We start from the raw sequence: 23,491 nt of genomic DNA on the forward strand, positions 1-23,491 counted from the left end.
GAAACAAAAAAAGAAAAGAAAAAGATGACCTAAATTGAGCCCGTGATCCTTACCCAAATTGTAAAATATATGTGTGAGCATTCAAAGATGACCTAACTTGAAGATTTAGTTTGAAGACTTGCGCATTACCATCAAACTATATGCATATATACGTAGTTGTGGATCAGATCAATTAATTAGAAATAATGTATCTGTCTTGTTACAGTCGATGAGTTAGAATTCCCTTCGACATAAAATTTTGCCCCAAGTTAGATGCATATATGTATGCATATATGGATGATCATATGATTTTCATTGGAATTCTATATGTACGTGTGTGGAATGGAATTTCCATCGAGGATATAAGTTGTGGGCTTAACTTGATAACTCGTCTAGTGACGATTAGATCAAATAGGAATTCATCTGTATACAACATAATGACTAATATGCAAGTCCTTAAGTTGCATCGACAAGTACTTATGTGGTTTTTAATTAAATTTTATTAGATAACTTTCAACAATACAAGTAAACCCTAAATTCATTTTTATTACGTAGATTCATCTCTCTAATAATTTTACTCATTATCCATTTGTAGATATCTAATCGAATCCACAATAATTTTTTTTTTTATAACAGGAACCTTAATTGCAGCAAAGCTGGACAGCCTGTACTGCTGGTGTGTCGGTGGGAACAAAACCATGTGCGGTTGAACTTGTTTTACTTATTTATACATGCATATGCTGGCTATGCAGCTATGCTCGTATTAGTTTTGTTAAGTATATACATAAGACATAAAAACAGGTGGAAGAATTAAGTTGGAACAACAAGACAAGATGCTCAAATTCTGATACATATAATTTATATTTATATTTATAAATGTAGATGCACCATCTCTAAATGTAGAGACTCGGGTTGTTTTTAAATGGACCAAGAAATGGAACTGATTCCCAATACTAGTTCATTATGTGTATTCGCTTTAACCCACTTCCTTTGGTGCATTCTCCATTTACCTAATCTCATCCAAATTATTGAGAAAAGTTAGACAAAAGATGATACAAGGAAACCTATTCCAAGAACTTTCTTGGTAATCAAATCCTTAAAAAGAAAAAGCTCTCTTCGAAAAGGCAGTCCGTCTTTTGATATCTCTCTATTCCAGAAGAACATAAACTTTTTCTTTTCTTTTCTTTTCTTTTCTTTTCTTTTCTCCCAAACAACATCCTCAAACAGTCTCCCCTTCTTTAATGAGAGGGACAACAATCAGAATTTGATGGGATGGTCACATGGGCTCATATCGCACCCATTTCCATTCGTTAGAAACAAAGGTAATCTCAGATAAGACTATTGAGATTAAATATTATAATGTCTCATGTCTGAGCATTAATTTTCCAGATCTTACTAGTGATTACAAACATGCTATAAAATCATATAAATATTTATAATGAATGAATGACACCAACCGATTAAACTCTACTTAAACACAACTACCAACTACATATATCTTGGTGAATCAACTCTGCCTTTTTGTGGAGATCCCAACATGTGATTAGCATATTTTGGACTTCTTCTAGAAGCTTAATTATTCATGAATTCGCAGTCGTCATGCTCAAACTCTCAATCATTTTTTTATTTTTAAAAAGAAAAAGAAAAATAGCTATTATGTTTGATGTAAAATTTATGTTTTTTTCTTTCGTCTTTCCAAGTTTTGAGACCGCAGTTCACACGCATCATGGCCCCCGTTGTAGTTTATATACTGTTTTACGTACGGCCACAAATGATTCAAATTAAAACAAAAGATCACCATCTCACAACATAGATGAGTAATTTTCTCTTGTTGTCAAACTATCAACAGTAAAGATCACCTATATATATATATATATATATACACATATATGAATAGTAATTCTTCTTGTTCTTGCTGTCAAAATTTCCATGCCTCTATAGTCATGGAAGCACTATTTATAAATTATTTAACAATATTGACCACATCAGTCATAATGATGTGAAAATGATATCATGTAATCCTCATACAACTGGAGTAAAACTCTCATACAACTAAGATGATACTTTTTACTATCCTCGACCAATAACACAATGATAAGTGGGATAATTTTTAAATTTTTCATTATGTTATTAATCGGGAATAGCTAAACAATGCTATCCTCATTACAATAAAGTTTTTTATTAAAAAAATTAGGAGATTAAAGTCAAAACAAAAAATTAATAATAGTTAAAGAAAAAAGTTTAAGGAGAAAAACATAGATATGACTTTGAAAGCGGTATCAATAATATATGAAGGATCGTGGTGTTAGGCACAACACAAAAGGGTTTCACATAGCTCGGAAGAAATACCTTTTTAAATTTTCAAACAATATCTTAAAGGCGTGAGCTTTGAAAAACATACATTAACTTGCAAATTTGAAAAACACACAAATCAACTTGCACATAAAATATGCATTAGGTAATATATAAACCTTCTCAATTTCAACAAAGTGGAAAATGCATTGGTTGAGCTTTGCTAAACTCTCAATGTCAAAAATCCATTCATGGTTGTATTAGTGTATAGTCGGGTGGTTCATGTTATTGGCCCTCGTTGATAAAATCTTATATACACTCGATCGCATATCTTTTTATGTCTACGTTACCACATGACAGAATGTGTTGTAAATACAAAAGAGTATACAATCAAATTACATATAAGACTTTCTTGTCTATGTCGAAGATGTATTGTACACCTTCGATATTTAGAATATGGTGATTCTATTGACACCCAAGTTATTTATGAAGTTGAGTGTCGAGAGACACCTAAGTTGGAATATTTTCTTTGTTCGATTATCAATATTCCTCCCTTTAAAAAAAGAAAGGGAATTGAGCCAAGTTCGAATCCCCAATAAATCGCCGGAAGAAAACATAGCTGGCCCAAATGAAAATGAAAATGCATGTGCTGTCTTAAAATTGGGTGTTTCCTCAAGCCCAGCCTAAGCCCACTTACTATTTAAAAACAGCCTCAAGGGTTTTCTTTTGGGTGAGAACTTTTCATATTTAAACGGGTGAGATAATATTAGACTCATACATACTATAGCATAACGGGTGAGATAATATTAGACTCATACATACTATACGAATGCTAGCTAAAATACTCGAACTGACATTTAAAAAAATAATAATAATTACTCCAAATTACTACTACACAGGTTATTTGCAGAGCCTCGAGCATTTAGTGGAGTTGAAGTTGGTATGACAATTTAAGAAGATGCAGGCAGACAATTTAGGTGGCGGATGCATGCAGCCATTAATATTTGAAGTGAAGTGCCGAAAGCAACTCATGGACTTAGAGGATGATATCTCCGGACTTGGAGGATGATATCTCAGCTAACCTTTATCTGATTGGACAGCTGATCCCTAATGGAGCCAATCTTTCACTAATTTTTATGTATTTATTATTTAATTGTCAGGTCTATGTTTCCATTTACATTTGCAATGTGAAACCTAGCACAATAAGAAGTGATCTAGGCATGATGATTTGGTGATGCACTTCCATGAGCAATGCCTCAAAAGAGAGAAATAAATATTAAAGGTAAAAAGAGAAGAAGCAAAAATAATATAATTTGGGCCATAATTTTTGTACTTTAAATCTATCAACCCATTTTACAGTTGGTGTTGGCTTATTTTAATTGGGCTTGGTTAGCATTGTAAAACTAACACTGAAATTTTTCTTTTCTTTTTCAAATTCAGCCGTATTGGGTTAAAGTCCAGTCTAATCGATATGTAAATTCACTTTAATTTAATATCGGAAGATCCTTAATTGGCACCAAATCGCTGCCCCGTCATCCACGAAAATGTTGCCCCGTCACATCTGAAAGTACAATATGGTCTAAAAACTTTGAATGACATAAACAAAACAATAGATAAGGCAATTAGCAATCCTCTTCTTAGAAGGTCGTTCATTCTACGCAATGCCATTGGCCCATTGACGCAGCACACGCATAAATCCATTCGTCCAACTCCAAACTCCTCCCATCTAATCTTACTTATCCAACAAAAAATGCACGTGTGCAAGCTGTCCGCGTGTCCGCGTTGACGCGTCACCACCCAAGCTCCAATCCCCTGCGTAGCCACCCCAGCCAAACCTGTACTGTATGTACGTACCTTAAAACCCAACCAACCAACAAACAAACAGTTGCCAGATAACCCTTGTTGTCAACTCACGTGATAGTCACGTGCATGTCCCAAAAATTGAGGGTTCTCTCCGAAAACGTGTAAAGCCATAACGCGCGCACACGGATTCGCATTAAACACGGGCGTTTGGAGGCGCTGGACTTTCCTTTCACAGAGACTTGGCCATGCATACAAAAAGCTTTAGAAAATCATAGCTGTCATCTCACTTCTTTTACGACTCAATAAAGAAAGACCTCCGATACATTATAACAATTTAGAATATTATTTCGATTATAAAAAAATAAAAAAACTCATACTCTCATCTCCCCTCTGTTTTATTCATTTCCTCTCTCAACCCAATTAATTCTCTGCAAACACATTTTGGTTTCTTCACAGAAATAGGAAAAAGGGATTGAAGAAGATGAAGTGGTCGCCATGGACACGTGGGGGAACAAAGAGGTTCCATGTCAAGGTGAACCAGATAAAGCTTGAAGGGTTTGACTACAATGGAAAGGTGGTGGGGGATGAGAAGCAGAGGGTTGGTGTGGTGGTTGAGGTGAAATGGAAAGGGTCTCAGGCTCCATTCTATGGCAGAAGATCTTCACGGCACCAGAAGAATTACACCAGCCATAGGTTTCTGAGCAGAGGGCATGAGGTCGTTGAATGGGATGATGAATTTCAGAGCCTCTGTAGTTTTGGGTGGAAGCAAGGTGGTGCCTTTAGCCCCTGGGATTTGACTTTCACTTTGTTACATGTAAGTTTCAATTCTTTATCCTTCATGGGTTTTTTTTTTTTTAATTTTAAAGATTAAGCATTTTGTGTAATTGTTGAATGTTTGAAATTGAAAGTATAATAATTATTTTTTAAATGTGACTTCAGGGGGAGAGTGCAATATTAAAGGGTATGGTGGTTCTGGGGAAGGTTTCATTGAATTTAGCTGAAATGGCTTCGAAGATGGAGTCTCAGATTCAGAGGAAGCTCTCTGTCACTTTGAAAATGGAAGGGATGAACCCCAGAGAAGCTACCCTTCTGGTAATTAAGTTCATTATTATTTACTATTAATTTATTTTTCATTTTTGTTTATTTTTGGTAATTAGCTTCAATAGTACATTAATGGCAAATTAAGGATACAGACAAGATTTATCATTTATGGTGTTTTCAGTTTTTGGTCATCTGTCATTTTTACCTGTACAAAGTTGCATTTGCTGAACTGTAAATGAATTGTATTAGTCGCTTTAATTGGGAATTAAGACCTTGCTTAGCTATTTTAATTCCCATTTAAGGTAAAGAGAGTTTTTGTTAGGTCACTCATCCTAATTAGGCAATAATATTAATACCCAGCATCTTTATTTTCTTCAATTTTTGTGTTCATTATTCAGAATGTTTTCGGGGCAAGAGACTTGTAACTCTAGTGGTTACGAGCAGTTATTTACTCCGTACCTGGATTCCCTCCCCAATATAATTTATTTTAAGTAAAAATAAAAATAATTTTGAGCCTCTAAGTATAAAATCTTGTGGTGAAAATCTTGCTTTCTGCTAAAATACAAGTCCTTTTTCGTTGTTCATGTCATGAAACGGTGGGATAAATTTACTAGTCGATGTAAACAAATCTTGATAGGATCTTAGTTTTACTAAGTCTCAGCTTTAGCTCCCAAATAAAAAGAAAAGACAAGTTTGTAGTAATTAAATTAATGGTCTCGTTTTCATTTCATTGTAAGCTTATGGCTTTTCAATGTCTGATTGATGGTGACTTATGCAGGTTTGTCTAAGCTTTTCTGAGGTCAGAAACTCACATGACTCGGCAGGACTCGGTCAAGACTCAGCTAGACTCGGTCAAGACTCAGCCGATTCAGACAAGGACAGGTTGCTTCGAGGTGTAAGCTACTCTAGGAGCTTTAGAAAGACGAGCAACAATGAGAGAAAGGGTCATGGGGACCGAGTCATGACTTCTAGTGACTGGGACGAGTCATCCCTCCTGTCCGACTCAGAAGGGTCGTCGCCAGAAAATGAACTCAGCTCGAATGGTGTCAGTGCAGAGTTGAGTTCAAAGCCCGAGTTGGGATCGTCCCCCAGTTGTTTGATTCGATTTGACTCGGGCCAGAAGAGTTGGTTCTTGAGAAAGCGAAAGTGGTTGAGTGGCAAACCACCAAGGAGAAGAAAAGTGGAGCCCTATGCTGAGAAGACTAGCAAGGCCAATGCACTTCAAATTTCTGCTGACAACAATCTCGGTGATTCTATACAGGTATGTAACCTTTTGTTAGTTCAAAGTTGGAGTTAGGACAATGACATGGAAGTCTTGTTATTTGGACCACATCTACTCGATAAATGTTCTTGTGATAAAAACTTTCCTGTCACGTGACAGGTTGAATGACATGTATTGTCCAGTTAAAATGTCATGTGTTAAAAAATCTTAATTAAAATTAGTTGGACGATATTTACAACATAACATGTCCATTTACTATCACTTTGGTGATCGTAGTTTTAATAGAGGTGAGACCAGCTTACATAAGTCACCTCTATTTAAAAAGTAGTCAACAACATAATGAGTAAATATATTGACCAACCAAAAAAACGTAATGAGTAAATATGAATCCTTCAAGCTTTGCTAAACATCAATGCTTCTTACTATAATTCTTTATGAGACAAAAGGATGTTCCCAAATGATGCTCATGTGGATTTTCTTTTTCTCCAGAAATCAGATACTACTGTTGAATATTCTTCAAACCACCAACATGGAGATTGCATCACAAGTAGATGGGAATTAAAGGAAGTATTCAGCAGAGATGGGCTGGCAAAGCTCAAAACCAATGTGTTCTTTGCTTCTTTCGATCAACGGAGCGAAAAGGCGGCCGGAGAGAGTGCCTGCACGGCACTAGTTGCAGTCATCGCCCACTGGCTGCATTCGAACCAAGACTTGATGCCTACAATATCCAAATTCGACAGCCTCATAACAGAAGGTTCCACAGAGTGGCAAAAACTCTGCAGCAACGAAACTTACATAAACTTATTTCCCAACAAACACTTCGACCTGGAAACAGTTTTGGAAGCTGATGTTAGACCTCTCGACGTCTTGCCTGACAAGTCTTTCATCGGATTCTTCAGCCCTGAGAAGTTCGAGTGCTTGAAGGGACTCATGTCATTCGACGAGATATGGGATGGGATCAATAGAAACACCATGTTAGACAAACCAAGGATATACATAGTGAGCTGGAACGACCATTTTTTTGTGCTGAAGGTTGAAGGTGATGCTTACTATATCATGGATTCTTTGGGTGAGAGGCTGTTTGAAGGGTGTAACCAGGCATACATACTAAAATTCGACAATTCGAGCATCATGTATGGGAAAGCAGAGGCTGGCTCAGAGGACATTGCAGGGTCTGAGAGTAACAAGGAGGAAAGCCTAGAAGAATTATGCAGTGGAAAGGAGTGTTGCAGACAGTTCATTAAAAGATTTCTTGCTGCCATACCACTTGGGGAGCTTGAGGAGGAAGAGAAAAAGGGGACAGTTTCTACTTTACCTCTCCACAGGCGTTTGCAGATCGAGTTCCACTACACCTCCTCCTCCTCCTCCTCTTCCACTTTGTCTTCTGCAACTTCTTCCACTTACTCTCTCTTCTCAGGTGAAGAGAGTGCATAGAAATGAAGCACCAGAATTGTATAGAAGGGTTTCATTCCTTAACATTTTCTGATACTCTTGAGACTAGATAGATATTTTAATGAGATTTTAAAGTCGACTATATGTATAGGTCACATAACCAAAATGAAAAATAACTCTAACAAAAGAAAAGAAAAATGTTTCAAGTTAGAGGATATGCTGAAACAAAGAAAGATGAGCATTTGTTTTGACCCCACAGATGGCCTTTCCAATTTATCACCATTCGTACCAAGTTGCAAACAAAGAGCCCCATCCAGTCATTCATTAAAACATATACTTTTCTGTTGCCTTGTTTGTTAATCAAACAAGAAACCACAAAAGCATAATGGCTCGAGATAATTGTGTGTATTAAAGTGACAAACTCCTTGTCCCCCACTCACACAAACAAAAATCTCCATCGAGTTCTTTCTTACTAAAATTTCCCCCAACTTCTATAATAGACCTATCTAAAGGTGGGCCCATAAGGACCATAACCTTATCTGTTACCACTAATGAATCAAAGATTATTCTTTAAACAGTAAAGTTTAGGTTTGTGTTTGTGTGGAATGTCCGCCCTTTTTCACATAGATCCCATATACCTAATAATATCCAAACACAACCAGAAAAGAATAATCCTATCCTATGAATCTCTTAGCCACACCATCACAAGGCCAATCTAATCAAACTCAATCTTACACAAATTTGAACAAGTTCAAGCCAGTTTGAGAGAGAGCGTAACCACAAACCAAAATCTTCCACAAGTCAAAATTAAAGTTAATACCATAACTACATGAACTTCTAGGTTCTAGAAAGCATCATGGGTGACATATCACCATTTCTACATTGCAGATCCGAAGTCCATTCCCTCATCTAATCTAATCTCAGATTCACTATTTACATTTCATGTCTTACAACACTGCAAGAGCAGCTCAGTTCATTACCATGTAATGTAGCTAGGAAGTACATCAAGATTGCAAAAAGAAGCTTTAATCGCTAAGCCAATGTCAAGATCTTGAAGCAACTAACTTTACTAAAGCAGGAGTCAGTCTACAAACCTCCATTTCTCATACTTCCAGTCAAGTGACTAAAAGGAAGCTCTGGCTGCCTATAAAATTTGGTATCCCCTGTTGGGTGATTGAAAGCTGCCTTTCGCTTTCTCATTGTCGCTTGTACATTCATATATTCACCTTCAAAATTCAACCTACTTGAATACGAGTCTCTTGGGCCATATTCATTACCCTTACCAATGAAAGAGGGCCGTCTATCAAATTGTGGTTGTGACTGATCACTGCACATGGTCCCTTCCTGAGCACCAACATCTTTGACCTCTTCAGGCTGGCTGTTTTCACCGATTGAGTACTGCGTAGACAATGGGCCTAACCGCAGAGACAAATCACACCCAACTGTACATGGGTTCTCGGTGTAGTCCCTGGTATCTGTTTGTGTATTGTCATTTGATTTATCTCCATTACAGAGCAAATTGGAAATCACTCCCATCTTGGCAGGTTCTATTGGGTCAGAAACTGGTTTAGGAAGGATAACAAAACCAGGCTTGAGTTCTTCAAACTGAGGAAATTTTCTATAGTGCAGAGGGTATGAAGAAAAATTAGATGTTGCCTTACTTTCCCTAGGGTAGAATTGGTCATAACCTGAAGGAGGAATATTTTCGGAAGCAATGCTGAATTTCATAGTAGTGCAGTCATTATTTTGGACAACAGGGAATCTAGATTCAAAGCCAAGTTGGGTTGTCATACTTTTGGGTTTCACAAAATTTGGACAATGAGGCCTATACTGTGAATTGGATGTGTAATCCCTCTGACTAGCATTCTCAACTACGCTAGGAGAAATGCCAGGGACATCGGAAGTGATGGGAATCAGATAACACGATGGATTAGTATGTCGTTGACTCCTCGAAGTTCTTCTTGGTATGCACCCCAAATTGAGAGCAGCTGGGTTGTTATATGAAAAATTAAGAGTTAACACAGAAAGAAAATATACAATTAAAATTAGTAGTCTCATATATGGATAACAACCAAGAAAATATTAAACAATATCAAGAATTTATGTCTCATCCCAAATTTTATTAACAGTGATGAAAACCCAGATGCAGATATCCAGAGACTGATTCTGGCCCAAATTGCAAACAGATTCAACCAGAAAAAAGTGAATTCAAAACTGTTTTAGCTACCTTCAATACAAGGCTGAAGAAAGTCTCCAGTTTCAGTACCCTCATCACGCCGAATTATCGTGTTAATAGCATCATTTGTTCGGTCCCAAAGGGTTTTAAGGTCCATGTATTCAGCCTATAAAAGAACAGAGTTCCAAAGCACAAAACTTTACAAGAGCCAAATAAGTAAAACTTCAGCAACATACACCACAACTCTGTTCTGCTACTAAAAAATGTAGAAAATAGAAAAGGCAAAATTGAATTCTTAAAATCAATACTCGTTAGTATCTAGAACAAGGGTAAGCAATTTTGGTTGAGATAAGAGCAGGAAAAGAGTAAAAGACTACCTCAGAATTTGCTTTGGAGTACATAATTTCTTCTGCTTTCAAGACAACAATAGGGAGCTTATCTTGCCATTCTTTGTTCTTCCTGGTAGCTGAGCTATGGATCTCATTCACAACCCTGAGCAAAACACATAAGTGATTACTATTTAGAGACAAATAGATATATGCACAAATGTAAAGTTCAACATTTCAAAACCCACCCAAAACTCAAAAATACAAAAAATACAAAAAGCAAAAATAGACATGCAAATTTAGAGTTGAGATGAGAGTGGGGAACCTGAAAATTTCTTTAATGAGAGAACCTCTCATGGGTTGGTGTCTCTCACTATGCCAAGCTCTTCTAACACACTCATATGGTCTTGGGCCTGATCTTGGCATCCTCACCAATTCACAGAGAGAGAGAGAGAGAGAGAGAGAGAGAGAGAGAGAGAAGCAAACTTCTTTAACTCCAATTGGGCTCTAATGAAAAAAGTTGAGAACTTGAGGCAGCTTCTGCCTGTGCTTTCTTTCTTATTCACTGTGACTCCCTTAAAGACTTTTCTTTTCAAGACACTGACCCAAAATGCAGCAGCTCCACCAAGATTTCAAGTGAGCAGTAGAAGAGAGAGAGAGAGAGAGGGGCAACTGGGTCGGGTGTGTGTTTGTTTGCTATGCTTTTTTTATTTATTGGTTTTTTGAATGTCAGAAACTCAATAATTTCAAAGGGTTTCAATTGATGAGTTTGGTGTGTCCCCCACTCATCCACATGCCTGCTTCCCCTAACCCCAGGAGTCCCTCTCTCTTTTTTAATTGCTTTTGTTTTTTTGGCTCTCTCTCTCTCTCTCTCTCTCTCTCCTGACCAGTGACCACAACATTGATAATTCATGTATTCATGTGTTCATGGAATGGTGTGGGGGAGAGAGTTCAGAGTTCGTATGATATTTGTCACTGTCGGTCACCTTTAAGCAACCCCAACCTCACACACTGTTAAATACATGGCTTCCCAACTCAGAAACCAACTGTACTCTACAACTGATCATGTGTACAATTTACACAAATTATTTGACCCAAAGACCAAATTTTATAAAAAAATGTAATTTAGTCTAAACTCTACGATTTAGGGTTTAAAATCTATTCTCTAAAATCTAAATAACATTGTTTCTCGCATACCCATCAACGATAATTTTACATGTATCCCCAATAATGAATGTTAACAGTCGGAAATCATCCACTCGTGAGCACCTGTGTGGTATTTTCTTGAAATCTAAATGTGATGAGAAATACGAAAAAAGGTGATTGGTAAGTCAACATAATTGTGATGTGATTCTGCCCCTTGTCGCTTTGGGACAATATTTCATCAAACTCTTGGCTTAAATCAAATAGTTAAGCGTTCATTGAAGGGAACACATGCAAATTTATTAGGCGGAAAGTACGTTTTACCATACTTTTGGTTTTATGAGGAAACATGTGTCATACATGCCATCCATCATGCATTATTAGCCAAAGATCATTTGATCTAGTAACATTTAATCTTCATTTAGAACATGATCCAATTGTTATTGATCGTATTCAATAAATTTCTATAATTTGAAAACAAAAAGATAGTGGGGGATTTAGGATTGCACCTTGAGTGTGAGTTCAAAATTTGTGTCTATAATTCAAAATGGGATTCAAGCCCTAAATAAAGATTCGAAATTTAAGTTATAGAATTTTAGATTTAAGGTTGGAATTTGAGGTCCAAGCATATCGTAAATATTTTCTCGAAGAAGTGAAGCTTTTGCATTACAAAACATGTAGTCAAGATTTTTTATCATTATTGTCAATTAATTTTGAGTTCGAATCTTTTCAGATAGAATAGGGTACAAATCCAAAACTTTTATTTTGGGCCGGAATCCGGTTTTGGAATCCGAGTTAGCTAATTTGGTTGTCTCTCCAAAGTCCAAACCCAATTCTGGACACCACACACACGAGGCCTTAAGTTTCAAGTAGAATGGCAATTTTTTAAAAGTCGAAAAAGTTGCGTCCTTTTCTGCCTCCACCAAACCTCCAATTCCAAGCATCACTGTGCGGGCCCACAAATTAGAGACTTACGAGAGGAGGCCCACCTCATCTGCATGCCTGCCACCTGTGCATCTACCATGACATCCAACAAAGCTTGTATATAAATTATCCGTCCCCCAGTCCATTTTTTATCTGATTTCTCAGATGGTGACGTGTCAGTCCGAAATTGCGCATAAGTACGACCCACCCACACAATAGCGCAAACACAATATATACCCTATATGTCATCAAAATTAATAAATACAACCGAGCATTGACTGTAAAAAGAAGATGGGAAATTCACTATTATACTTAATTAGTGTTTTTGTATGCGGTTTTGCATTTGTAAAAGGCTTTTTTTTGAAAAATTTAAATTTATTTTAGAATTAAAAAAGATGATGGATAGTTATGTTTTATAAAAATAGGAATTATTATCTGATTTTTCTTTTAATTTTAAATTATTTTTTAATATGAAAGTGTAAATTTATCATATTATCCTTATTTACTTAATAATTTCAATTATTAATGTTTGCATTAACCAATGATATTTTTTTAGTATTTTGAATATTTCACAATTCTCTACATTTTGTTTTATATATATAGATAGATTTCGGAGCTCAAATTATAAAAATACCCTACATGAAGTGGACTTTAAAAACACACCCAAAGCCCATTTACAACATAACAAAGAAGCTTTGAACTTTCTATAAATTACAAAACTGGCATTAATTTCTTAAAACAAGCCCAACCCCAAACTTCATAAAAAACTAAAACATTCAATAAGGCATCAAAGTAATTTAATAATCAAAATTAAATCCAATAGGGTTAGCTGTCATTTTTTGGGTTTTTGTCTATAAAAATTAAATGGTGTAGGGTTTATCTATGTCACTAGTGCTAAGAATGACATATAACTAAATATCTCAAAAAAGAATCCCACCCAAACCATTACACTGAGGCGAAGACTCGAATTTGAGTGCAAGAAGACGCGTTCACTCTAAAAAATAAAAAAGGAGACGCTCGTACTTCCCTGTCAACTTTCTTAATCCGCGTTTGTAATTTTTTATCACACAAAAATAGGGAAGGAGATTAGAACAACTTAGGTACAAACTGAACCACTTAAGCCACACGTCCCTTATAAACTATTAGACTAAATTATTCACACATAACACCAGGTTATTTAGCATTAATTCCCCTTTATATCTTCCAAACAAAAGATAACAAATTATTTTTTAAATAATTTAAAAATAAAAAACGCTTTTAGGTTGATATCAATCTTATCCCCGTCGTCAATCACCATGCTCCTCATCTTCTTCCACCAAATCTCACTCTCCATTTTCCACTAAAAATACCAGTCACTCTCTCTCTCTCTCTCTCTCTCTCAACCACAAAACCATGTTCTCCCCAATGCCATTTTCTCTCGTCTGCACCGTTCTTCTCTGTTTGCCTCTCACCATAATCTTCACTATCACAAGACCAACCGCCACCACAACCACCATCATCCCTACCCAAATCTCCCAATCCCAAAAACTCACCAAAACCTACCAAAAAATCAACCTAATTTCACTGCCAAAATCCCTCCCATTAGATGACGACTCGCTTTTCCTCCTCGCCGCCCGTGTCAATTCCCACCCGCCTCGCTCCGATCGCCCCAAAATTGCCTTCCTCTTCCTAACCATCACCATTCTCCCCTTCTCCCATATATGGGAACGCTTCTTCAACCAAACCCCAAAAACCTATTTCTCTATGTACGTCCACGCCAACTCGAGATTCACTGTTTTTCTGCGTCTTCGCCCGCCGGGTCATTCCCTCCCGACCCGCCCAGCAATTCACCTCCACTCTCATCTCAGCGACCTGTCGTTTGCTTGCCTACGAGCTCCTTAATGACCCCAAGAACGCCATGTTCGCGCGTCTCTCTCCTTCCTGCATCCTCATCTGGTCCTTCAACTTCACGTACCAAACCCTCGCCCGATCGAAAAAGAGCTTCATCGAGATTCTGGACAACGAGATCGAGGTGTATGACAAGTAGGCGGAGCGTGGGGAGGACGCGATGCTGCCGCATGTGAAGCTGGAGGAGTTTCGGATCTGGTCCCAATTCTGGATCCTGAAGGGGAAGCACGTGAGGTAGTTGTGGGTGACCACCGGCTCTGGTGCAAGTTCAAGCTACCGTGCCGGCGTTGGGACACGTGTTACCGGGAGAAAAATTGCTTTCCTACCCTCCTAAACATGAGAGACCCAGGCAGGTGCGTGCCCGTTACCCTCACACACGTGGACTGGAACGGGAGTTTCGATGGCCACCCCTGAACGTATGAGGCCTCCGAGGTGGGGCCCGATTTGATCACCGCCCTGAGAAATGACAGCGCGAAGTACGGTGTTGAGAAGGAGAGCGGCAACGGCTCTGATTGGTCCGTGATAGAAAGGCGAGATACATTTATGTTCGCGAGGAAGTTCACACCGGATGCTATTGGACCGTTGATGATTATGGCCAATGATGTCATCTTCAAGGATTAAGATGCGATGGCATATTTAGGATTTTATTTTTATTTTTTTGGTTTGTAATTTACAAATGAAATTATTAACAAAAACAAAAACAAAAAAAAACAAAACAAAAAAAGAAACCAGGACAAACCCAGTGGGTTTGAGGAGGAAAATATATATATTTTTCGTTTATTGGTTTTTGGGGTGAGTTTTCTTGGTTTTTCCAAAGTGGAAAAACATGTTTGGTTAAGCCTAAGCAGTGCAATGTCTCTTTTTAGACTTTTATGAGTGGTAGTGTTTTGGCTTTATAGATTCCCCTACGGCCAAACTAAGTGATTGTCAATGATCAAAAGCTTTGCCCTTTAACAAACTTAAAAGGACCCTAATGTTCTGTTTTCGTGGGAATTGCCTAACTTTGGCTCTTTTTTCTTATGTAGTTAATGCATGTTCTAATGTCTGTCATTCATCGTGTCACGCGACATAATAGATGTCATGTATTGGGTAAAGGCATAGTTGGGCCTATGCCAAAAGTTGTCTTGTCATCCCTCCCCATTCAAATTTTTTCATTATCTGAATAGCCAAAAAGGATTGTATAATTAAATTGTGTGTTTCACATTTTGACCCATAAACATTAAAGTTTTGGCTCTAACTTTCTACATGTCATACGTCATTTTTGTTATGTAGGATTTTAGGTAGGAAAAGGTAAAGGGGAAGAATGACGTGTCACATTGTCGGCTAGAAAATAAAATGAGGTAGGTGGAAGGTACCTAGTAAATCTAGGCGGGGGAATTGCATGTATTTACATCAGGGTTGGTGAAAAGGTATTAATTTTTTACCAAAAATAGAAATAAAAATTACTTTAAGTATGTTGCTTTGTATAGTAGGTATGTTGAGATTATATTTAAAAAATATTTTTTTGTTTGGGTCAGGTACTGTGAATGTTATTTGGAGCATAAGACACGTGGTCTTCAAATCTAGATCCTAATCCGCTAGCAACTTTAATGGTTTTTTTTATTTTTTATATTTTGCAACTTGCTCACTCACATCACACTTTTTTACTATAAATCTAGCGTCATGTTTTTTTTTTTCTTGTCTTGACATCTGTCCCCACATTCTCTTTTTATTTTATAATCAATTTCAAATAATTATTATAAAAATTTAAAATAGTTATTTTATTTTTTCTCTATTGAAGAGAAGTGCATGAAGATTATTTTAAAATAATTTTAAAAATCATCGGCCGTGGACTTATTATTGTCATAATAGATAAATGAGTTGTTGGCCCCAAATTGGATTAACCAACTCAAAGAAGTTGGATGGTTTGATTGAACCCAGTTACATCATAAGCATTTTCAACAGATGTTGGGCCGATTTAAATGGTCCATATTCAGCCATATTATTCTTTAATGGACTGACTCTGATTTGAAAACTAATATGGTTTCGGCTTGTGCTTCTCTATTTGCACCCAAAAGGAAGAAGAAAAAAGAAACTCCCTACTCAACCAATTTAATTCAACGATTAAGACATATGGCCTTAAATAAGGCTCTCACTATAGAGGTACTTCACTATATAATTCTGAGTCGTTTTATGGTGAGGGTGCCATATATAGACCATAGATATAAACATTTATATTAGCCACATGATACATCTGAATGATAACTTAATATGAAGGTTTACATGAGAAGCCCATATATGGCACCTCACAATAGAATTTCTCATGGAATTCTACCATATGGATATATGAAAACTTATTTAATTTGGGCCCACCATATTGGCCGTCTAATGATCACAAGGAAACTAGCCCAACTCAACCAAACAATAGAAAAATTGAAAACTCAATATCTTGAGCGGTTTTAGATGCAAATCTAATATGATGGTGTCAAAGTTAGAAATGAGAGGAGGAAAACTCACACACACACTGATACTATAAAGAATTAAATCACAACCACTTAAGAGCACACCGAAAATCTGAAATAATCAACTTCAATTGGCTCATCTCATGCACACAATCAAATGGTGAAAAGGCCTTCTATAATGCTCAAACGCAAAGCTGGTGGATGGTGATGATTATGGGTGAAACAGAAACCCACCAAGAACCATAGATAGATAGAGTACAAGAAGAGTCCTCCAAATCAAACAAGGAGAAGGGCATGCAAAACAATGATGAGAGAAATTGAGTAACAATCCCAAAATTGACGACCAATGTGTTAAACATATTGGCCCAGCAAGCAGAGCATTATGAGGCTCATAAAAGAGACTTGGACCCATCTGCCCCATCATTGAACAATGCCAAACCAAAATCGCCATCAGCTATCAAATCAAACCACCAAGGGGCAGTTTGCTCAACTCCATTAAAAAATGGCATGGACATATATACAATCTTTCTGTGCAGGGTGAAAATGTATCGATAATATATCTGTACGTTCTGTATCGATAATAAATGAGAAAATGAAATATTATCAATAATATATCGACAATCAAACATCCTGGGGACTACAATAATATGTATGATTTGTGTGGTCCTCAACTACTCATGGGGTAGAGTTCAGATGACCTATCCCCTCTTCAGCCCCACAACATGCACAGAGCTGCAGTTGGCCTCTCAATGTTGATTTGGTTTGGGTAACAATTCTAGGTAAACCATTATTTCTGATGTTGGTGTTGGATTTCGAATGTACAAATTTGATATGATTTGTTCAACTAATTTGAATTTGTTCTCGGAAAATTACAATTTAATATAAAACGATGACCCGTTTATACAAATGAAACTTGCGGTCAATCATACATGTGTTATTTGCCACCTTTGTTGACGGAAAAGTCAAAGGAATGAACAGCTAGCCATTTGGTTAATAACAAAATTTCTGCGACTTATAAAATCCACCGACAGTGTCAAAATGGGAAGGACTGCTTTTTCTTCTGTTTTGTTTTACATTTGGTCAACGCAATTGGGTTCAATTAAAAACCTTCAAATACCTACTACCAAAAAGTAATACAGTTTTTGAAGTAGACATTATATTTGAGTAGGTTGGTTCTTAAAATTATGAAATTATAGTTGATTTTATTAATCTGATCGATTTCTCCTATTAAATTTTTTTTTTTTAAAAGATTCGAATTATAAATCTCTTTGAACTTCTTGGGAATAAACTTCCCATGTCGAATTCTACAAGATAAAAATGGAGGATGTTCATTCCCATATTTGGGAATGATGGGAAATGAGGACTATGAACTATCATTTTCTCTCATTTCCATGTTTGGTTATTGCAATATTAAGAATGAAAAGTTGTTCGGTTTTCCAACAACACTTTTGGTTTTTTAGTACTAAAATATATTAATATGAAGAGTTTTTTAATGGTAAAAATGATATTAAAAATACTAACATGAGTAAATTAGTCTAAAACCTACATTAAATAATTTACCAAGTGGGGAGAAAAATGGTATGAAATTTCTGCTACATGGGAAGTTCATATTCATGGGTCCAAAAACCTTGAACTAAACGGGCCTTAAATAAAGAAATGTTACTAGATCAAAAGCTAGTTGGCGATGCAATCTTTTTAGGGTATTGTTTGGAAGTGATTATGGCCTTCCCATAATTAATTGGGAGGAAAAACATGTAAGATCCCACATCAACCAACGGAGAGGGGGTGATGTGCCTTATATGTGCACACCCGCATCCATCTAGCACGAGGCTTTTTGGGAGCTCACTGGCTTCGGAGTCGTAGGAACTCCGAAGTTAAGCGAGTTGGGGGCCAGAACAATCTCAGGATAGGTGACCCACTGGGAAGTTAGTCGTGAGCTCCCATAAATAAAACCGTGAGGGCCAGAGAGGGGGGGCCCAAAGCAGACAATATCGTGCTACGGCGGAGTTGATCCCGGGATGTGACAATTTGATATCAAAGCCACTCTGCCGTATAGTGCGAGTATGCCGACGTGGACGTCGGGCCCTTAAGGGGGGTGGATTGTAAGATCCCACATCAACCAATGGAGATGGGGTGATGTGCCTTATATGTGCACACCCGCATCCATCTAGCACGAGGCCTTTTGGGAGCTCATTGGCTTCGGAGTCATAGGAACTCCGAAGTTAAGCGAGTTGGGGGCCAGAACAATTCCAGGATGGGTGACTCATTAGGAAGTTGGTCGTGAGAACCCAGAAATAAAACCGTGAGGGCCAGAGAGGGGGGCCCAAAGCGGACAATATCGTGCTACGGCGGAGTTGATCCAAGGATGTGACAAAACATCTCTCATGTACTTCCTCACATAGTGATTATATGGAGAAGTGATTTTTCATAGAAGCGATTATTAGCTTATCCATAAGAGCATCTCCAAGGGGATATCAAATTCCAAGCATCAAATTTAAATTTGATGGCTGATGTGGCAATTTGACATTTACACAGTTTTACACTCCATCTGATATGTCAAATTAAATTCTTATTTTATTACATTTTAGTGTTGAAAAAATTTGTAATAGTCAAATCATTCAAGATAAAGAATTAAAAAAAAAATTTGTTATTTATAGCCGTTAAATATCTATATGGCACTTTTAACTTGATTGGAGATGCTCTAATCGCTCTCAAACGAGTATTTGAATGATATTATTCTGCGTTATTGGGATTAACTAGAAGGTTCAGGTTGAATTCAACCATTAAGAGTATGACTAATGTCATTATATTATAATCAAAAGTTGGAGTAGGGTTAATGAAGCACAAACAAAAAGAAAAGAGTAAAGGGTTAAAGTAGAAAAGCCATGAAAGAAAAGAGGACGATGGTGGGTCATGGATGCCAAATTCATGAAGAAGTGGTGGAACATACTGAAAAGCAACCTAAAACCACTGACAGTTGTTTTCCACACAACACGCACCACCCCCACAAGCCATAACAAGACAATATTGTTCTTTTTCTCCTCACAACATTATCGTGTGGACTTTATGCCATTGAATTTTTACCTCACCTCACTAAAAAAACTAACTTCTTAATATGATGAATTGTTTATTTTTCAAGTCGGAAAAATCCAATTTTAGAAAATTGAACTACTTGATTATTATCATGATTATTTCATTGTTTACATGAAATATTATATTCATCTATTTAATCTATTTATTTGATCATAATTATAGGACTTAATATTGTCTGATTTCATTGATTTATCTTGAATGTTGAATTAAAAATTGAACAGTTATATTGAGATTCCACTTGTTGCCAATTCATTTTAGGTTAGATGCTCGCCTTATTAACTTACTAACCGGCAAGCATCACAATCTATAATTATTCTGAAAAGAGCCAAAAAAGGGAAAAGAAAACAACTTAGAATCCCATGCCTTGTTCTTAATGATTAGTGCGGCCAAAAAGTGGTGTTTGATTTGCGGGGGTCACTTATCTAAGACCCTTGATTTGGAATTTGGATTAGAACGACTTTAATTTGGACTTGGATGAGTACTTGGAGTTGTTAGTTACAAAACAAAGAAGAATTGTGGCCAAATTTGACAAAGGAGGTCGTTTTCAGTTAATTCTCCTTGCTTTCTTTGACACCATGAAGCTGCTTTGGACTATTGTCTATCGTTTATGTCGCAGGTCTCATTTCTTTCAGGTCTTGGAACTTTCCTACTCTCAGTTTTTGTCCAGATTAGCAAACCATAATCCGAATTTAATCAAATTTAGTCAAATTATATCCAAATTGGGTCCAGGGTCCAGATTAGTTAGGACAGCAGGTAAAACATAGTTGATTGAAAAGCTTCACCAAAGAAGAAACTTGCTTTGCATTAAATTGAATGAATTAAATTTGGTTATCAAAACAACAATCAGAGATTCTTGTCTGTTGATATATAAAGAAAAAAAAAAAGAAAAATTTGTCAACAAATTCTAATATTACAAAACACAAAGAGACATCATCACAAATCGATTTTACGTATATCCGAGCATCAAAATCCCCCCACAATGACGAATCTCTTCATTTCAGTCCCCTCTCTTCCACCCAACCATTTTCATGCACAAGTTGCAAGAACAGGCTTTAGAACAATTCATACAACATAGAAAAAAAAAAAAAAAAAAACTAGGAATACATCATACAAAATGAACAAAGAGTAAGTCATTTATAGGCAGGCAAATGAGGATCACAATAATATCAGTAAGGAGTGTAGTAGTACCCGGCCGCCGGCGGCATCCCAATTCCATTAGCCGGAGGCATACCATAAGGTGCTGCTCCGTAGTACCCCGGAGCGCTCATTTTCGCCAAACTACCTTGGCCTTGCATTCCCTCCTTGGCATACTGATTCCATACCTGCTGCTCCTGCACAAGCAAATGCTGTTTCTTCTCTAGATCCGCCATTTGCACATAGGAAGGCGGTGGAACGGTTAATGATGCAGCAAACGGGTCCTGATTCACCGCTTGAACCGTCCCGTCTGGGGCGGGAAGAGCCAACACCGGTGTGGCGCTCTTCCCTGGCCCGGGCAATGCTACACTACTAGCACTACCGCCAGTCAATTGGGAAGTACTCACATGCTGCCTCACAACGCCCTGATCATACATTCCATCCAATAACAACGGATCAAGCCCGCCACCCAGATTTTGTTTCTGCCTAGATAAATTGCTTGCTGTTTCTACCAATGCCAGTTCCCAATCTGCCTTCCCGGGCTCCGCGGCAGGGGTCTGCCAAGCCGAGGTGACTTGGGGCTGCCCATCTGATGGGAAAGCTTCCCATGATCCATTTGCAGGTCCACTACCACCAGGACCAGCAAACAAAGCCAAAGCCAACTTATTCCCCTGTGCATCAGCTGAAACCCCATCATCCCTCAAATCCACCAAGTCCGGTACCACTTCCTGTTTGGGCTCCGCCTTCACCACAACCTCAGGGGGCGGTGGCGGAGTGTAATTCTCCGGCGCCGGCAACGCCTTAATCTCATTCATATTTTGGGGCTCCTCCTCTTGAGGAGGCGGAGGAACAGGCTCCACTTTCCTCTCAGGACTCTTGGTTCCCTTCGACCTGTCCCTCACAAACTCCTCCAATGTGTCCAACAACTTAGTTCCAATCCTCTGCACCTCTGGATACTCTGAAGACCGGGCCAGACCCGAATCCTTGCACCAGGCATAAAACCCGACAAGCTCATCAATCTGCTTTGCCGCGCTCGCATAAGCATCAAAGGCTTTCACACAATCCGGATACTCCATATCGAAAAACTTATCAAGCAAAACGGCCAAAACCTCACAGATATCACCATACAGCTGAAAGCTCTCCCTCACCACCGGGTACACAGCAACCAAAACCATCCGACTAATCTTCGCCAAACCCGTGGGTCGGGTCGCCAGAAACCGATCCAACAGCCTCTGCAAATGACCCATCTTCGCAAAAATCTGCTCCGGCTTCATATCCCTCAATGGGGTCACAGCCCTCTTCTCATCTCGCCCGTTTCGACTCACCGATTCATTCATATCCCCGTAAGATCTCGACTTTCTCATCCCCCCTCCATTCTCATAGTCCCTAAACTCCCGATCTCGCTCTCCTCCATACTCATACTCGTAATTCCTCGGCGGCGGAGACCTGTAATGCGAAGACCCATTAGACCCAATCGAGCTCTGCCGATCTCCAACACCACCACCACCACTCTTCCTCTCGAATAGCATGAGCTCGAGCCTCTGATCCAAGTACAGAGCGTATGTCCTCACAAAAGCAGAGTGATCCCACGAGTTCGAGTGAGCCTCGTCCCTGAAATCCGATAGGTTCAGGAGGCGGGTCCCCCTCCGGGTCGCGTACACGATCTCGTCCCCGAACACCGGGTCACCGTCGTTCAGCAGGCGGTGGACGAGCATCAGCGCCTTCAGGGCCACGATCCAGTCGCGCGTCTTCCCTAGACGCTTCGACACCGCCGACACGCACGCGTGGACGTAGCCCCGGGACGACGACGTCAGCGTCAGTATCTCCCGCACGTGCTTCTCGCTCGCCGGCTCGTCCTCGTGCGACGTCGCTTTGACGATCGCCACCTCCAGGTCCGGCGCCAGGTTGCTCGCTACCTTCGCGATGCCTATGCTCGTCTGGTCCTTGACGGCCCCGATCGCCTTCCGGATCGTGCTCGGCGCCATCTCCGCCGTCGATTTGCTTCCCTTCGAATTATATATGCCGGCTGAGATTTGACGGAAATGACCGAAACGGGTTCGCTTTAATGCTTTTTGCTAAAAATACTGAAGAGAAAGATTGAGTTTCTAAAAATAGAAAGGGCCGGACATTTTGGTAATTACCGTCGGTGTCGGGGGTTGTCTAGATCTGCGGCTAGGACAGTCCGGCGGGTCGGATATCGGATCCGGTATGAGATCGGAGCAGAGATTTCTCGTGCTTTTTGTTGGGTTTCTCCCTCTTATCTCTCTGTCTATGTCTCGAACAGAAGAGAGGGAGAAAAAAGTGAATTTAAATAGTGCGTTGGGGTCCGGGACGTGGAGGGATGTGAGCCGTGGATTGGATCTGAGATCTGGGAGCTGGTTGGGACTTGAGATGAGAGTAGCTGGGTTCGATTGGCGGTAGTGTCGGGCGGCGTGTCTGAGAGAAGCATGACACGTGTGAATGGGTTCTGATTGGGTGGAGCGGAGCTTATTTTAGTAAAGGAGGCGTCAATCGAGCGTACGGTTTACGGTGATACTTACCTGATTGAGACGTCCCAAAGTGAACTCAACCATCTTACCCAAAAAAAAGCAAACTAAACTCTACTCAAATAGATTCCCTCATTCAACTATTTTTTTTA

The 23,491-nt window shown here is 38.6% G+C and overlaps 4 protein-coding genes across 4 annotated transcripts; 2 read left to right on the top strand and 2 right to left on the bottom strand.

The window, feature by feature from the left end:
• The first annotated feature begins 4,375 nt into the window (after positions 1 to 4,375).
• On the top strand, positions 4,376 to 7,987 carry LOC117614411. Its single transcript, XM_034343212.1, has 4 exons — positions 4,376 to 4,888; positions 5,014 to 5,166; positions 5,894 to 6,376; positions 6,827 to 7,987. Exons 1-4 carry the CDS (start codon positions 4,556 to 4,558, stop codon positions 7,769 to 7,771), a joined length of 1,914 nt encoding a protein of 637 aa, XP_034199103.1. The 5' UTR covers positions 4,376 to 4,555; the 3' UTR covers positions 7,772 to 7,987.
• Positions 7,988 to 8,445: 458 nt separating this feature from the next.
• LOC117614412 lies at positions 8,446 to 10,906 on the bottom strand. The gene is made up of 4 exons (XM_034343213.1): positions 10,557 to 10,906; positions 10,283 to 10,397; positions 9,957 to 10,071; positions 8,446 to 9,717 (listed from the first exon to the last, which is right to left on the bottom strand). The coding sequence occupies exons 1-4, from the start codon at positions 10,655 to 10,657 to the stop codon at positions 8,816 to 8,818; spliced, it is 1,233 nt and encodes a 410-aa protein (XP_034199104.1). The 5' UTR covers positions 10,658 to 10,906; the 3' UTR covers positions 8,446 to 8,815.
• A 2,784-nt stretch (positions 10,907 to 13,690) lies between these two features.
• LOC117614413 (glycosyltransferase BC10) lies at positions 13,691 to 14,806 on the top strand. The gene is given in 3 exon segments (XM_034343214.1): positions 13,691 to 14,070; positions 14,072 to 14,418; positions 14,421 to 14,806. Coding segments are annotated over 3 exon segments (1,113 nt in total).
• A 5,843-nt stretch (positions 14,807 to 20,649) lies between these two features.
• LOC117614410 (putative clathrin assembly protein At2g25430) lies at positions 20,650 to 23,184 on the bottom strand. The gene is made up of 2 exons (XM_034343211.1): positions 22,995 to 23,184; positions 20,650 to 22,879 (listed from the first exon to the last, which is right to left on the bottom strand). Exon 2 carries the CDS (start codon positions 22,836 to 22,838, stop codon positions 20,886 to 20,888), a length of 1,953 nt encoding a protein of 650 aa, XP_034199102.1. The 5' UTR covers positions 22,839 to 22,879; positions 22,995 to 23,184; the 3' UTR covers positions 20,650 to 20,885.
• Positions 23,185 to 23,491: the final 307 nt, after the last annotated feature.

Source organism: Prunus dulcis, chromosome 1 (assembly GCF_902201215.1).
Source record: "Prunus dulcis chromosome 1, ALMONDv2, whole genome shotgun sequence".
Lineage (NCBI taxonomy): Eukaryota > Viridiplantae > Streptophyta > Magnoliopsida > Rosales > Rosaceae > Prunus > Prunus dulcis.